This window comes from Ahaetulla prasina, chromosome 2, assembly GCF_028640845.1.
Source record: "Ahaetulla prasina isolate Xishuangbanna chromosome 2, ASM2864084v1, whole genome shotgun sequence".
Taxonomy (NCBI): domain Eukaryota; kingdom Metazoa; phylum Chordata; class Lepidosauria; order Squamata; family Colubridae; genus Ahaetulla; species Ahaetulla prasina.
The window spans coordinates 2,279,344-2,297,153 of NC_080540.1; the positions used below are offsets into that span (position 1 = coordinate 2,279,344).

Genomic DNA, 17,810 nt, shown 5'->3' on the forward strand with positions numbered 1-17,810 from the left:
CAGGCCCTGAAGGGACCCTCTTTGTTCTCTTCACGATTCTCAGCTAGACTTTCCTCTGTGCGTGGAGGTATGGACTAGATGTCCATTTAGGTTCCCAAACTGCCCCTGGGGACCTGGTCCAGGGGTGAAATCCAGCAGGTGCTGGGCCAGGGGAGAGTTTGACCCCTCCAGCCCCCCATCCCTGGAAAGGACTCAGGCCACCTCTGGACACATAAAGGTCTTTAAACAGAATCCGGAATTCAGGATCTGTCTAAGCTGCCTTTGCATAACTCACTGGACCCGAATCTCCCCCAAAGACTAGAAAATGGATGTAGTGAAAGAGGAGTAGAAGAAAGAGAATACCTGTTTTGGGGATAAAATAGGGGTGGGAGGGAGTTTGCCAGACTTTAATGGTTGATGCTATAATCATATACTTGAGAATATAAGATTATTGTAGTTCACAGAATTTCTATTAAAATTCCAGGTTATTTTATAAATTATAAATGTATAGCTTGGTTTGGTATACTGTCCACCCATCCATCCTTCCACCCTTCTTAAAATAACACTGAAACAGGGGATTTTACGGGAAGAGAAATCAGCTGTCGACCCTGAGGACGACATATGTCGGTGTAATTCCGACTCTGAAGCGGATCCGGAATTATATTTATTTATTTATTTATTTATTAAATTTTTATACCGCCCTTCTCCCGAAGGACTCAGGGCGGTGTACAGCCAGAGTAAAAACAAAGATGTATACAATTTAAAACATTTAAAAAGAGCAAATTTTAAAGGCTGATTATTAAAATTTAAGTTAAAAAGTTAAAAATATTAAAAAACCCAATTAAAATACATCACTAATTATGCCAGTCCCGCTTTAATGAATAAATATGTTTTGAGCTCACAACGGAAGGTCCGAAGATCAGGCACTTGACGCAGGGTATAAATGTTTATACCCATTAAAAGCAAAAATCAGACTGTTGATTTTATTGGGTACAATTCCGGATCCGCTTCAGAGTCGGAATTACACCGAGTCCTTGCCAATTTCATGCGTGCCTAATAAAATGGCTTTGAAAAGGAAGATGGATGCCTTGAACTTCGTTTTTCGGGACATGTAAGTTGGAGGCTTGCCATCAGCCCTGAAACTCCATCCTAAGAATCCATCCTCCGAGATTAGCTCTGTTCTTTTGGCGGGGAGTTGGAGGAAATATTTTCCCAAAAGAAGAAGAAAAAAATCCATATCCATGAATAAGTGTCACAGGATCTGGGTGGATTTTCTTCCTTGTAGAAGTTCTCTCACCATCCTTGCAGTCAAAACGTCGAGTTTCCTGGCAAAGAACAACCGCCAGGGATTAAAAAATCCAGCTTGTTCATAACATAAAATGTTTGTGCGATTTATTGAGCTTACAGGTTTATTTCAAATCAAGGCAGAGATTTGGAAAGGTGGAAAAAGCTACATTTATTTGGAAACGATATTTCTCTTCAAAACATCTATAGTCATGAAAACCTTTGAAAGGCTAGTGCTTTCCTACATACCGAGCAAATAGATCAACAGATGATGCTGTTAATATGGCTCTGCACTACATCCTACAACATCATGAGTCTCCAAAGACCTATGCAAGGATCCTCTTTGTAGACTTTAGTTCAGCATTCAATACCATCATTCCAGACACTCTTCTAACTAAGCTAAACCAGCTACAGGTACCGGAACAGACTTGTAAGTGGATCACAAGCTTCCTAACAAACAGGAAGCAGCAGGTGAAGCTAAGCAAGATCACATCAAATATCTGTACAATTAGCACAGCCCACCCACCCCCAGGGCTGTGTGCTCTCCCCACTTCTCTTCTCTCTGTATACCAATGACTGCATCTCCAACGATCCATCTGTCAAAGCTACTGAAGTTCGCAGATGACACAACAGTGATTGGTCTCATTTGAGACAATGACGAATCTGCATATAGACGAGAGGTCGAACGACTAGCCTTGTGGTGCAACCAAAACAATCTGGAACTGAACACGCTCAAACCCGTAGAAATGGTAGTAGACTTTAGGAGAAACCCTTCCATACTTCCACCTCTCACAATACTAGACAACACAGTATCAACAGTAGAAACCTTTAAATTTCTAGGTTCTATCATATCGCAAGATCTAAAATGGACAGCTCAGATCAAAAACATCATCAAAAAAGGACAACAAAGAATGTTCTTTCTGCGCCAACACAGTAAGCTCAAACTGCCCAAGGAGCTGCTGATTCAGTTCTACAGAGGAATTATTGAGTCTGTCATTTGCACCTCTATAACTGTCTGGTTCGGTTCTGCAACCCAACAAGAAAGACACAGACTTCAGAGGATAATTAGAACTGCAGAAAAAATAATTGCTACCAACCTGCCTTCCACTGAGGACCTGTATACTGCACGAATCAAGAAGAGGGCTTTGAAAATATTTACAGATCCCTCACATCCTGGACATAAACTGTTTCAACTCCTACCCTGAAAACGACGCTATAGAGCACTGCACACCAGAACAACAAGACACAAGAACAGTTTTTTCCCAAAGGCCATCACTCTGCTAAACAAATAATTCCACCAACACTGTCAAACTATTTATATGGCTTCACCCCTGTGTGGGTCATCTTATGGGAAATAAGACTATCTCTTTGAGCAAAGGTCTTTCCACATTCCATGCATTTATATGGCTTCTCCCGTGTGGTTTTTTTTATGGTTAGTAAGTGTACTGCTATGAGCAAAGGTCTTTCCACACTCCATGCATTTATACGGCTTTTCTCCAGTGTGGGTCATCTTATGGGAAATAAGAACATCTCTTCGAGCAAAGGTCTTTCCACACTCCATGCATTTATATGGCTTCTCCCCTGTGTGGTTTCTTTTATGTTTAGTAAGTGTACTGCTATGAGCAAAGGTCTTTCCACACTCCATGCATTTATACGGCTTCTCTCCTGTGTGGGTCATCTTATGGGAAATAAGATTTTCTCTTCGAGCAAAGGTGTTTCCACACTCCATGCATTTATATGGCTTCTCCCCTGTATGGTTTCTTTTATGGTTAGTAAGTGTACTGCTATGAGCAAAGGTCTTTCCACACTCCATGCATTTATATGGCTTTTCCCCTGTGTGGATCATCTTATGGGAAGTTACTGTACTGCTATGAGCAAAGGTCTTTCCACACTCCATGCATTTATACGGCTTCTCTCCTGTGTGGATCATCTTATGGGAAATAAGATTATATCTTCGAGCAAAGGACTTTCCACACTCCATGCATTTATATGGCTTCTCCTCTGTGTGGATCCTTTTATGGTTAGTAAGTGTACCGCTATGAGCAAAGGTCTTTCCACACTCCATGCATTTATATGGCTTCTCCCCTGTGTGGTTTCTTTTATGTTTAGTAAGTGTACTGCTATGAGCAAAGGTCTTTCCACACTCCATGCATTTATACGGCTTCTCTCCTGTGTGGGTCATCTTATGGGAAATAAGACTATCTCTTCGAGCAAAGGTCTTTCCACACTCCATGCATGTTAATGGTTTCTCCCCTGTGTGAATCCTTTTATGGATAGTGAGTTGCCCGCTTATTCTAAAACATTTTCCACATTCGAAACATTTATAAGGTTTCTCTTTTGTGTCAATCGTTTTTTCAGATGTAAGTAAGTTATTTCCAAGTGAACGAATGAATGTCCCATTGTAATTTTGTCCATTGTGTCTTCTTATAGCATCTTCTCCTTTGTTTTGGGTTAAATAGTGTTCATTTACTTGTATTTTAGCTTTGATTAGTTTCACACTTTTCTTAACGTATTTTTTCATTCTTTTCTCTTGTTGGGCAAGAAAGTCTTCCATTGGAGCATCGGTGGAAGACGAACTTTCCTGATTCCAATTCTTTGACTGGTTTCTCTCATGGCTCCCTAATTCCATTCGAATTCCAAACTTCTCTGTTCCATCTTTAGCACAGATCCCTTGGAACGGTTCACAGAAATCTTGATTCTCCTGCCCATTATTACCTTCAAAGCAAAAGGGAAATGAAAATGATCACAAGGTTAGAGAAAAAGATCAAAGTGTAGAAAGTCAAATGAATTTCCTTCTGAGTTTCTCTGAAATTCCATTAGGTTGTATGTTTCCATGCTTACAGTGGTGTGATATAGACATGATGATTTCTATATTCATAAGTCATAAAAGCTTTTAAAATATCTAGAAAACATCTCTTTCTTTACAATTATCTATGGTATATACTGTATATGCAAATCTCACTTGGTCAGTTTTAAGTTAAGGAACAGAATGGAATAACAAGAGTTGGAAGGGACCTTGGAGGTCTTCTAGTCCAACCCCCTGCTTAGGCAGGACCACTGCAGACAAATGGTTATCCAACATCTTTTTAAAAAGTTCCAGTGTTGGAGCATTCACATCTTCTGGAGGCAAGTTATTCCACTGATTAACTGCTCTGTCAGGAAATTTATCCTTAGTTCTAAGTTGCTTCTCTCCTTGATTAGTTTCAACCCATTGCCTTCAGGTGCTTTGGAGAACAGCCTGACTCCCTCTCCTTTGTGGCAGTATTGGAACACTGCCATCGTGTCACCCCAATCCTTCTTTTCATTAAACTAGACATACCCAGTTCCTGCAACCGTTCTTGATGTTTTAGCCTCCAGTCCCCTAATCATCTTTGTTACTCTTGTCAACATATTTTTTACATCGTGGCGAGCAAAACTGGATGCAGTATTCCACGTGTGGCATTATCAAGGCATTATAAAGTGATATTAACCCTTCACATGATCTTGATTCTATCCCTGTTTATGCAGCCCAGAACTCTGTTGGCTTTTTTGGGAGCTGCTGCACACGGCTGGCTCATATCTAAATGGTTCAACTATTATTGAGCAGGGTTCCACATATACTGTATCTGTAAATTTTGTTTTTCTTGCCTAAATATATTTATTACATTTAATGGGGATAGGTTAATATCAGCCGAGAATTGTGAGAAATGAAACAATTTTGAAAAAACGCCTTCTTCCCTGGTGTATCTTGGAGCAGCTGGTCCACGGTGTCTGGGTCTGGTGGGCGGGACCCCCGCTCGGCCCGTTCCTTGATCCCAGCGATGAGACTTTGGACCGAAGCCTCCCATTGGCTTGTAAAGGCTCTTTGTGCTGAGACTGGAAAGGTTGGGAAGCTTCAAGAATGGCTATTTCCCTGCCCCAAAGTCTCATTAGCTTGCAAGGGCTCTTTGGCCGGATCAGGTTCAGGCGTCAGTTCACAGAGAAAGGAGGCCTGAAGTCCTTTAGTGCGAGATCACATGAGTCTAGTAGTGCAAGATCTCAGGCTACTAATCTTGCATGATCTCACACTGCAGTACTTTAGGCCAATGTTTGTTTAAGAACTGAGGACTGCATGAGATCCAGGGCAAAAGTCTTTAAAAATGAACAGGCCTTCCCTCTCTTTGCAAAGCACTTTGCCCTGGATCTCGTGCAGGCCTTGGTTAGCAGAGAACAGAGGCCTAAAACACTGTAGTGCGAGATCACGTGAGATCAATAGTGCTAGATTTCCCACTACTGACCTTGCGTATCTCTCACTACATTAGGCCTCTTTTTTTCTGCAAATGCACCGAAGTAGGCAAAGGAACTGACAGCTCGCCACATTTTCCCAATGTGGACCATAAGACGGATGTAGGTTTAGAGAAGGAAAGCAAGAAAAAAAATACTTTTTGGCCTCTGCACATTCTGTTTTTGCCCTCCCTGATGCCGGAGAAGGCAAAAATGGGACACATGGTAGGTTTGGGAGGCCAAAAACAGGCCCATATTCACTCTATAAGATGCACAGACATTTCCAGCCACTTTTTTGCACCGAATGATGTACCGCCTCTGCTGTCATTTGTAAGTGAAAAACGGCCGTGGTGCGGCAACACACATAATTTCGGGACTGGGTCTCAAGGACTAAGAAGAGGGCTGGTCGTAACTTGGAACGGTCGCTAGGTGAACTGTCATAACTCGGAGATTACCTATACCCTAGGATTGTCTGAGTCACATTGCATGAGGCCTTTGTTCTTGAATTGGATTGAGAGAATGCTCTTCCATGGGCTGAGTGTGAAAGTTCTGTTCTCACACAATTTTGGAGGTTTCAGAGAACAAATGACAACACATTCACATGACCTCCAGAGGACACATAAAAGCAACCTCGTTCTTTTCAGCCCCCACAGATAAATTCAAATAGAAATGGAAAAACAGATAAGAAATGGCAGAGAAAGCATCTAAGCAAAGAGACATTGACTCCTTCCTTCCTTGGAGTACGAGAAGGCCAGATCCTTTCCTTCTCCCTCCCAGGAGACAGGATCTGATTAGTGTTTTTTTAATAAAAAACTAACTATAATCTATCTTCTTGAACTCTCTGACTGGGGACTAGAAAACTCTTACCCAGAGAGACCACGTTCCTATGGTTTTCCAGCATGACTTCCGAATGCAGCGCTTTCTGGTCAGGATCCAGCTGAGACCATTTCTCCTCAGAGAAAGACACAGCCATCTCCTCGAAGGACACAAGACACTCCTGAACACGGAAAAAAGAACAGAACAGTGAAGTGTTCCTGAGTCAGAAGGATATAAATGCAAATAAAAAAAAAAAAGAACAGGAGGATTCGGAAGATCTGTTCATCAATGATTTAGACAAGGGGGTTGAAGGGGAATTCATCAAATTTGCAGACAAATTGACAGGAATACCAACACTCCAAAAGAGAAGCTTGAGAAATAGAGGGATCGACAGATTTGGCCCCATCTAATAAAACGAAATCAACAGTGAGAAATGTAAGGTTCTACATTTAGGAAAGAAAAACCAAATGCACAGGCATAGAATAGGTCAGTGATGGCTAACCTGTTTCTCTTTGTGTGTCAAAAACTTAAACATATAAAGAAAGGTTGCTGGAAATGGGTATGTCTAGTTTCATGAAAAGAAGGACCAGGGGGTGACATGATAGCAGTGTTCCAAGAAGCAATGGATGGAAACTATTCAAGGAGAGAACCGACCTTCAAGTAAAGAGAAATTTTCTGACAGTGAGAACAATTAATCAGTGGAATGACTTGCCTCCAGAAATTGTGGATGCTCCAACACTGGAGGTGTCTAAAAAGAAATTGGACAGCCATTTATATGAAATGTTATAGGGCTTCCTGTCAGAGCAGGGGGTTGGACTAGAACAGCGGTCACCAACGGGTGCACTTAATTAAATGGCTGTGCGTCACAAAAGTCCTAAATTTAGGTGAGAAAATGGGCAAATCTGAAAATTGCTTTCACTGAAGAAATATCTGGGGAAGTTTTATCAAGTTGAAAGAGGTGGTGGTGAGACCCCTCCTTAAGAAGCCCTCCCTGGACCCAGCTATTTTGGGTAATTATCGTCCAGTCTCCAACCTTCGCTTTGTTGCGAAGGTTGTTGAGAGTGCCGTGGCGCGACAGCTATCCCAATACCTGGATGAAGATGTCTATCTAGACCCGTTCCAGTCTGGCTTCCGACCCGGATACAGCACGGAGACAGCTTTGGTCGCATTGGTGGATGATCTCTGGAGGGCCAGGGACAGGGGTTATTCCTCTGCCCTGGTCCTATTAGACCTCTCAGCGGCGTTCGATACCATCGACCATGGTATCTTGCTGCGCCGGTAGGGGGGATTGGGAGTGGGAGGCACCGTATATCGGTGGTTCTCCTCCTATCTCTCCGACCGGTCGCAGACGGTGTTGACAGGGGGGCAGAGGTCGACCGCGAGGTGCCTCACTTGTGGGGTCCCACAGGGGTCGATTCTCTCGCCCCTGCTGTTCAACATCTACATGAAGCCGTTGGGTGAGATCATCAGTGGTTTCGGGGTGAGATATCAGCAGTACGCTGATGACACCCAGCTGTACTTTTCCACCCCGGGCCACCTCAATGAAGTTGTTGAAGTGCTGTCCCGGTGTTTGGAAGCCGTACGGGTCTGGATGGGGAGAAACAGGCTCAAGCTTAATCCCTCCAAGACGGAGTGGCTGTGGATGCCGGCATCCCGATTCAGTCAGCTGCAGCCACGGCTGGCTGTTGGAGGCGAGTTATTGGCCCCAAAGGATAGGGTACGCAACTTAGGTGTCCTCCTGGATGATCGGCTGTCGTTTGAAGATCACTTGACGGCCGTCTCCAGGAGGGCCTTCCACCAGGTTCGCCTGGTTCGGCAGTTGCGCCCCTTCCTTGATCGGGATGCCTTATGCACAATCACTCATGCGCTCGTTACCTCTCGCTTGGATTATTGTAATGCTCTCTACATGGGGCTCCCCTTGAAGTGCACTCGGAGGCTTCAGTTAGTCCAGAATGCAGCTGCGCGGGTGATAGAGGGAGCTACGCGTAGCTCCCATGTAACACCGCTCCTGCGCAGACTGCACTGGCTGCCTGTGGCCTTCTAAGTGCACTTTAAGGTGTTGGTTACGACCTTTAAAGCGCTCCATGGCTTAGGACCTGGGTACTTACGGGACCGCCTGCTGTTACCACATGCCTCCCACCGACCCGTACGCTCCCATAGAGAGGGACTTCTCAGGGTGCCGTCCGCCAAACAATGCCGGCTGGCGGCCCCCAGGGGTAGGGCCTTCTCTGTGGGGGTTCCCACACTCTGGAACGAGCTTCCCCCGGGTTTACGCCAAATACCTGACCTTCGGACATTCCGTCGCGAACTGAAAACGCATCTTTTTATCCGCGCAGGGCTGGCTTAAATGGAATTTTTATGTTAATTTTTATTAATTTTTAAATGGGGTTTTTTAGTGTATGGCAAATTTTAATTTTCAGGCTAATTTAAATAAGTTTTTTAAATTGCATTTTAACTTGTATATTGTATTGTTGGTTTTATCTTGCCTGTACACCGCCCTGAGTCCTTCGGGAGAAGGGCGGTATAAAAATCAAATAAATAAATAAATAAATAAATAAATAAATAAATAAATAAATAAATAAATAAATAAATAAATAAATAAATAAGTTCATTGTTTTGGTAACCATCTTTAAAGTGCTCCATGGCATAGGGCCGGGTTATTTACGGGACTGCCTGCTGCCTCCGACTGCCTCCCACCGACCCATACGCTCCCACAGAGAGGGACTCCTTAGGGTGCCGTCCGCCAGGCAGTGCCGACTGGCGGCACCCATGGGAAGGGCTTTCTCTGTGGGGGCTCCCACACTCTGGAACGAGCTCCCCCCAGGACTGCGCCAACTTCCTGACCTTCGAACCTTCTGCCACGAGCTTAAGACACATCTATTTATTTGTGCGAGGCTGGCCTAGAGTTTAGTTTTAAAATTAGTTTTAAATGGGGTTTTGTATTATTTTAATGATAGTTTTAAATTTGGCCTAATGTAATAAGTTTTTTAAATGTTGTTTTAACTTATATTTATTCTTATGTTAACTATGTTTTTATAAGGCTGTAAACCGCCCTGAGTCCTTCGGGAGATAGGGTGGTATAAAAATTTGAATAATAAATAAATAAATAAATAAAATTAATTCTGCAAAACCTTCAGTGCCTTTCAGTAAAGTAATCCCACTTCTGGATTAACTGACCTATCACTCTGTCTATCATTGATTGATCTAATAATCTGAGCCATTGGCTGAAAGGAAGAAAATAAAGAGAAAATTACAGGTTATAAATGAGGGTTTATAAAAATGGTAATGTGGCAATGTGAGTGTTTATTTTTCATTAGCCTTGCACAATCCCAAGTCAAAGAATTACCCCCCCCAAAAAAAGAGTCTGTTGCAGTTACTGTCACTGTGATACGTTTATTCCTATTTCTTGAAAGACTTTTAAAAAATTGCTTCTTGTAAACTCAAAGTTGGAGGACTACCGAACAAAACAAAATAACCAGAGGAAGCTATGCTGGCTGACAGCAACTTGAAGCTGCTATTCCGCTTTCCATGTTGTGGAAGAACACAAAAATAACCCAGTCCAAACAAGGGGGGGAAATAGAAGGAGAAAGCACTCTGCACACCCGCTTCACTTCCTGAAGGGAGAATAGAAATCTAATAAATTTTCCCTTTCTTACTTGATTTGGAGGGTCAACCGCTGTTTGATCTCCGTCATAAAAACCAGAAACCTTCATTCTTTGTTTCTCTGTAAGGAATAAATAATTTCAAAATGCGTAATTAACAAAATAGGAGGAGGTATTCTATAGAAGAGAAGAGCGAGCGAAGGGAAGACAGATGAGTAATCGGAGGATTTTCCATTACCTCCTGAGGTGTCCTGACTTTGATCTTCCCACGGGATCCTCCTGAAAAATAGCTCCTGGGGGGGATTTGATGGGTTCTTCCTTCCCTCAGGATCTCTGATCTCCACAGTGCAGCACTTCAAACAGGAGGAAGGAAAATAGAAGCAGAATTAAGGTACATCACACGAAATAAAATGGATTCTTATATTCGGAACACAACCTCAAAGCCCCCAATATCCATCAGTGACGTTGAGTGAGAAAACAGTGGAACAATGTCCTACAAGAATTGATGAATTGCCACATAGAATGAATGTCAGAGAAGTTTGGGAAGGAGGGGTGAAGTATTCAAAAACATTCTTTATTCCCTTTTGAGCTCCTTAAATTTTTTCACCTGCAACTGGACCTGCTTCTTCTGCTCTTCCGCCTGGCTCACGAGGAAGCCTTCAGCCAGGGCCACCGCCTGGTAGCTGGTCTCTGCTCCACACTCCCGCACCCAGCCCTCCATCTCTGAGGGCAGAAGAGCCAGGAGCTGCTCCAGAACCACCAGGTCCAGCATCTGGGCTTTGGTGTGCTTTTCTGGTCTCAGCCATCGCCTGCAAAAGTCATGGAGTCGGCTGCAAAGTCCTTGGGGACCCTCAGCCTCCCGGTATTGGATGAAGGTCCAGGGCTGAACTTCTGAAGGGAGGATGGTTTCCTCCTCCAGGATCTTCTGCCCGGTTCTTGTCCACAGCTTTTCCCCCTTCCCAGGCTGAGCAGCTGAAGGGCCTTTTCCGGCTCCCTCCTTTTTCAAAGGTTGTGTCTCCATCTTTTCTCTGTCCTGCAGAGCAACTCCAAATGGCTCCAAGGACTCTGATGGGTCTCCAGATGCCGTTTCCTTCACGGGACCATTTCTGGGGCCGCAGGACTGATCCCTGCAAGCGATTCCGCTCTTTTTTTCTCCCCCAAGAGAAAAGTTTGCCTTGGAAAAACCACAAATGGCTTCCAGTTTCTGTATCTGAGATGGGAAGAAAAACAGAAAGAATTAGAAAGTGGGATTCAGCCACTGAGCGATCTTCACCCAACCTGCCTGGAGCCCCAAGCGGCTCATCCCAGCGCAGGGCCGAGGTCCCCCCACCCCCCGCAGCAGGGCCGGGAAGGAAGCAGCTGGAGATGCCTCCCCGCTTCTCTCCCCCTCTGGAGACATGATGGGGCCCTCGGGGAGCCTGATGCAAATCCTGCCTCCTCCTCGCCTGGCTTCTCTCCTGTCCTGCTGAGCCTCCGCAAGGCCGACCCTCCCCTCCCTCCACTCGGGCCTTATTTATTTATTTATTTATTTATTTATTTATTCGTACTTTTATACCGCCCTATCTCCCTAGGGACTCAGGGCGGTGTACAGCCATATAAAAAACACATAAATATACAAAGTAAAACATTCATCTAAAAAACTTATTATAAAGGCCAAATATTTAAAATAGACATATAAATAATAAAACCCAATTTAAAACCAAATCTAAAATTTAGACATTTAAAAATTTAAAACCCTAGTCCAGTCCTGCGCAAATGAATAGATGTGTCTTAAGCTCGCGGCGGAAGGTCCGAAGGTCAGGAAGTTGATGAAGTCCTGGGGGAAGCTCGTTCCAGAGGGTGGGAGCCCCCACAGAAAAGGCCCTTCCCCTGGGCGTCGCCAGTCGGCACTGCCTGGCCGACGGCACCCTGAGGAGTCCCTCCCTGTGAGAGCGCACGGGTCGGTGGGAGGCATTCGGTGGCAGCAGACGGTCCCGTAAGTAACCTGGCCCTATGCCACGGAGCTTTGAAGATCATTACCAAAACCTTGAAGCACACCCGAAAACCACAGGCAGCCAGTGCAGTCTGCAGGAGGGTGTTACATGGGAGCCACGAGGCTCCTCTATCACCACAAGAGCTGCATTCTGAACTACCTGGAGTCTCCGGGTGCTCCTCAAGAGGAGCCCCATGTAGAGAGCATTGCAGTAGTCCAGATGAGATGTCACGAGAGCATGAGTGACCGTGCACAAGGCATCCCGATCTAGAAAGGGGCGCAACTGGCGAACCAGGCGAAACTGGTGAAAGGCTCTCCTGGAGACGGCCGTCAAATGGTCTTCAAAAGACAGCCGTCCATCCAGGAGAACGCCCAAGTTGCGCACCCTCTCCATTGGGGCCAATGACTCGCCCCCAAAAGTCAGCCGAGGCTGCAGCTGACTGTACTGGGATGCCGGCATCCACAGCCACTCCATCTTGGAGGGATTAAGCTTGAGCCTGTTTCTCCCCATCCAGACCCGTACGGCCTCCAGACACCGGGACAACACCTCGATAGCTTTGTTGGGGTGGTCCGGTGTGGAAAAGTACAGCTGGGTGTCGTCAGCGTACAGCTGGTACCTCACACCGAAACCACTGATGATCTCACCCAGCGGCTTCATATAGATGTTGAACAAGAGGGGCGAGAGAATCGACCCCTGAGGCACCCCACAAGTGAGGCGTCTCGGGGCCGACCTCTGCACCCCCGTCAATACCGTCTGCGACCGATCGGAGAGATAGGAGGAGAACCACCGATAAACGGTGCCTCCCACTCCCAATCCCTCCAACCGGTGCAGCAGGATACCATGGTCGATGGTATCAAAAGCCGCTGAGAGGTCTAATAGGACCAAGGCAGAGGAATAACCCCTATCCCTGGCCCTCCAGAGATCATCCACCAACGCGACCAAAGCCGTCTCAGTGCTGTAACCGGGCCAGAAACTGGACTGGAACGGGTCTAGATAGACAGTTTCCTCCAGGTACCGGGGTAGCTGACATGCCACCACACTCTCTACAACCTTCGCCGCGAAGCGAAGGTTGGAGACCGGATGATAATTACCTAACACAGCTGGGTCCAGGGAAGGCTTCTTGAGGAGAGGCCTCACCACCGCCTCTTTAAAGGCGGCCGGAAAGACCCCCTCCAACAGAGAAGCATTTGTAAGCCCCTGGAGCCAGCCTCGTGTCACATCCTGTGCGGCCAGCACCAACCAGGAGGGACACGGGTCCAGTAAACATGTGGTGGCGTTCAGCTTACCCAGCAACCTGTCCATGTCCTCGGGAGCCACAGGGTCAAACTCATCCCAAACAATCTCAACAAGACGGCTCTCAGACATCCCACCCGGATCTACCCAATTTTGGTCCAGACCGTCCCGAAGCTGAACGATTTTGTCGTATAGATAACCACTAAACTCCTCAGCACGTCCCTGCAGCGGGTCATCCCGCTCTCCCTGTTGAAGGAGAGAGCGAGTCACCCGAAACAGGACGGCCAGGCGGTTATCTGCCGACGCAATGAGGGAGGAGACGTAGCCACGTCTTGCTTCCCTCATTGCCACTAGGTAAGTCCTAGTTTAGGACCTAACTAGTGTCCGATCAGCCTCCGAACGACTGGACCTGCAAGAACTTGGGCCGGTTTAGCTCTGCCTGGTAAGGCCTGTTATTAAGAACACAAAGCCTGCAATTACTGCAGGTTCGAGCCCGGCCCAAGGTTGACTCAGCCTTCCATCCTTTATAAGGTAGGTAAAATGAGGACCCAGATTGTTGGGGGGGCAATAAGTTGACTTTGTAAATATATACAAATAGAATGAGACTATTGCCCTATACATTGTAAGCCGCCCTGAGTCTTCGGAGAAGGGCGGGGTATAAATGTAAACAAAAAAAAAACAAAAAAAAAAAACTCTCTAGGCGTCTTCTCCGGCATTTCATCTCCCTCAGCTCCTCTGAATATCAGGGAGCTGGTTGAGACCTACGCCGGGTCGGAGGCCGCAAAGGCATGACACGATCCAAGGCCCCCGCCGCGGCTCGTTCCCAAGCCACGACAAGTTCCTCGGCCGTGCCATGAGCCAGACCCTCAGGAAACGGCCCAAGCTCCGTCTGAAACCTCTCCGGGTCCATCAGGCGCCTGGGACGGAACCAACGAATTGGTTCCGTCTCCCTGCGGTGTTGAGTGGCGGTCAGAAAGTCTAGGCGAAAGAGGAAGTGATCTGACCATGACAAAGGCTCAATGACTAAATCCCTCAAGTCCAGATCCTTCAACCACTGACCAGAGATGAAAATCAAATCCAGAGTGCCACCCCCACTGTGAGTAGGGCCATCAACTACTTGAGTCAGGTCCAAGGCCGTCATGGAAGCCGTGAACTCCCGAGCAACTGAAGATGACAGGCCGGTCGATGGCAAGTTAAAGTCCCCCATGACAATAAGTCTGGGGGTCTCCCCGCCACTCCAGCCAGCACCTCCAGGAGCTCGGACAGGGCTGCTGCCACGCCGCAAGGAGCCAGGTACGTGACAAACAAGCCCATCTGACATCTATGTCCCCACCTCACAAAGATCCCTTCCCGGGATCCCCAGTTCCCCCTGCAGGGAGACAGGGTTTCGGGAGCATGGGACCTGGGAAGAGCCCCACCCCTCACCCGGGGCATGTCTGGATGGTTCCCCCCCCCCCCGCCAGATTCTCCCACAGCTTCTCAGCCTTCTGGCTGAAAGGAAGAAAACAAAGAGAAAATTACAGGTTATAAATGTGTGTTTATAAAAATGGCAATGTGGCAATGTGAGTTTTTATTTTTCATTAGCCTTGCACAATTACCCAAAGAATTCCCAAAAAAGAAGAGCCCAAAAAAAGAAGAGCCTCTAGCAGTTACTGTCACTGTGATATGTTTATTCCTATTTCTTGAAAGACTTTTTAAAAATTCCTTCTTGTAAACTCAAAGTTGGAGGACTACCTGGCAGAACAAAATAACCAGAGGAAGCTATGCTGGCTGAAGGAAGCTGCTATTCCGCTCTCCATGTTGTGGAAGAATACAAAAATAACCCAGTCCAAACAAGGGGGGAAAATAGAAGGAGAGAGCACTCTGCACACCCGCTTCACTTCCTGAAAGGAGAATAGAAATCTAATAAAATTTCCCTTTCTTACTTGATTTGGAGGGTCAACCGCTGTTTGATCTCCGTCAAAAAAACCAGAAACCTTCATTCTTTGTTTCTCTGTAAGGAATAAATAATTTCAAAATGCGTAATTAACAAAATAGGAGGAGGTATTCTATAGAAGAGAAGAGCGAGCGAAGGGAAAACAGATGGGTAATTGGAGGATCTTCCATTACCTCCTGAGGTGTCCTGACTTGGATCTTCCCAAGGGATCCTCCTGAAAAATAGCTCCTGGGGGGGATTTGATGGGTTCTTCTTTCCCTCAGGATCTCTGATCTCCACAGCGCAACACTTCAAACAGGAGGAAGGAAAATAGAAGCAGAATTAAGGTATATCACACGAAATAAAATGGATTCTTATATTCGGAACACAACCTCAAACCCCCCAATATCCATCAGTGACGTTGAGTGAGAAAACAGTGGAACAATGTCCTACAAGAATTGGAGAATTGCCACATTTTATTAATGTCAGAGAAGTTTGGGAAGGAGGGGTGAAGGATTCAGACACATTCTCTATTTCCTTCTGAGCTCCCTAAAGTTTTTCACCTGCAACTGGACCTGCAGCTTCTGCTCCTCTGCCTGGCTCTCGAGGAAGCCTTCAGCCAGGGCCACCGCCTGGGAGCTGGTCTCTGCTCCACACTCCAACACCCAGCCCTCCATCTCTGGGGGCAGGAGACCCAGGAGCTGCTCCAGAACCACCAGGTCCAGCATCTGGGCCTTGGTGTGCTTTTCTGGTCTCAGCCATCGCCTGCAAAACTCATGGAGTCGGCTGCAAATTCCTCGGGGACCCTCCGCCTCCCGGTATTGGATGAAGCTCCAGGGCTGAACTTCTGAAGGGAGGATGGTTTCCTCCTCCAGGATCTTCTGCCTGGTTCTTGTCCAGAGCTTCCTCCCCTTCCGAGGCTGAGCAGCTGAAAGGCCTTTTCCGGCTCCCTCCTTTCCCAAAGGTTGTGCCTCCATCCTTTCTCCGTCCTGCAGAACAACTCCAAATGGCTCCAAGGACTCTGGTGGGTCTCCAGATGCCTTTTTCTTCACGGGACCATTTCTAGGGTCGCAGGACTGATCCCTCCAAGTGATTCCGCTCTTTTTTTCTCCCTCAAGAGAAAAGTTTGCCTTGCAAAGACCACAAATGGCTTCCAGTTTCTGTGTCTGAGATGGGAAGAAAAACAGAAAGAATTAGAAAGTGGGATTCAGCCACTGAGCGACCTTCACCCAACCTGCCCGGAGCCCCAAGTGGCTCATCCCAGCGCAGGGCCGAGGTTCCCCCAGCAGGGCCGGGAAGGAGGCCGCCCCGCTTCTCTCCCCCTCCGGAGACAGAATGGGGCCCTCGGGGAGCCTGGTGCGAATCCTGCCTCCCCCTCACCTGGCTTCTCTCCTCTCCATCTGACCCTCCCCTTCCCACACTCGGGCCCTTCCCCGGATCCCCAGTTCCCCCTGCAGGGAGAGGGGGGTTGAGGAGCAAGGGATCCAGGAAGAGCCCCCCCCTCACCCGGGGCACGTCTGGATGTCCCCCCGTCTCCCGCAGCCTCTCCGCCTCCTCCGCGGTCCCAGGGATTAAGGAGAGCGAGGGCGGAGTCCTAGAGAGGCAAGCGTTTGTGATGTCACTTCCTTCTCAGCCTCTTCTGGAGAGTCAGATGTGACGTTCGCCCTCCAGTGGGCCAATGGGGAAGCGCCTGTGGTTCCCTTCCCTTGGCAGAGGGCGCCCCCTGGTGGACTTGGGGCGAAGTGCCAGGATGGTAGAAAGGGCGGGAAAGAGGTGCGCGTGTGAGGGGGAAGATCCCGCCTGAGGGGATCTGCGCTCTGATTGGTTGCTGCGGGTGGAAAGGAGGCGTTTCCCTTTTTCCCGCCTTTTTCTTCTGGGCGCTGTTTGAGGTTTACCTCAGGATGTTCCTTTGTGTCTGCTGTGGATGTGAAATAGAATAGAATTTTTATTGGCCAAGTGTGATTGGACACACAAGGAATTTGTCTTGGTGCAGATGCTCTCAGTGTACATAAAAGAAAAGATACGTTCATCAAGATACAACATTTACAACACAATTGATGGTCAATATATCAATATAAATCATAAGGATTGCCAGCAACAAGTTATAATCATTCAGTCATAAGTGGAAAGAGATTGGTGATGGGAACTATGAAACGATTAATAGTAGTGCAGATTCAGTAAATAGTCTGACAGTGTTGAGGGAATTATTTGTTTAGCAGAGTGATGGCCTTCGGGAAAAAACTGTTCTTGTGTCTAGTTGTTCTGGTGTGCAGCGCTCTATAGCGTCGTTTTGAGGGTAGGGGTTGAAACAGTTTATGTCCTGGATGTGAGGGATCTGTAAATATTTTCACGACCCCCTTCTTGATTCGTGCAGTATACAGGTCCTCAATGGAAGCAGGTTGGTAGCAATTATTTTTTCTGCAGTTCTAATTATCCTCTGAAGTCTGTGTTTTTCTTGTTGGGTTGCAGAACCGAACCAGACAGTTATGGAGGTGCAAATGACAGACTCAATAATTCCTCTGTAGAATACATTTATATTGAAATAAAATTAAAAGTTTGTGTCCGTGTCTCCCACTTGGACAGCAGCTGCATATTTATTTCCTCCACATTAAATCTCTTCAGGGTTTTTTTATTTTTATTTTTTATTTATTTATTTGTCACAACAGTATATATAAGCATAAGCATGAAATAACTATACGATATACAAGCATATATAAGTATGAGATAACTACACTAATTGGATACGATAAGAGGAACATTTGGACA

At 46.5% G+C, this 17,810-nt stretch overlaps 2 protein-coding genes across 2 annotated transcripts in view; one reads left to right on the forward strand and one right to left on the reverse strand.

Annotated features, from left to right (window-relative positions):
* Positions 1 to 17,810, forward strand: part of LOC131192822 (uncharacterized) — a 41,254-nt gene that overhangs the window by 17,734 nt on the left and 5,710 nt on the right. The gene's annotated exons all lie outside the window — the stretch shown is intronic.
* Positions 1,417 to 17,810, reverse strand: part of LOC131192846 (zinc finger protein 43-like) — a 52,589-nt gene continuing 36,195 nt past the window's right edge. The window contains exon 14 of the mRNA XM_058172397.1: positions 1,417 to 3,465. Within this exon, the coding sequence (XP_058028380.1) occupies positions 2,663 to 3,465 (803 nt within the window). The 3' untranslated portion in view covers positions 1,417 to 2,662. The remainder of the gene's footprint in view (positions 3,466 to 17,810) is intronic.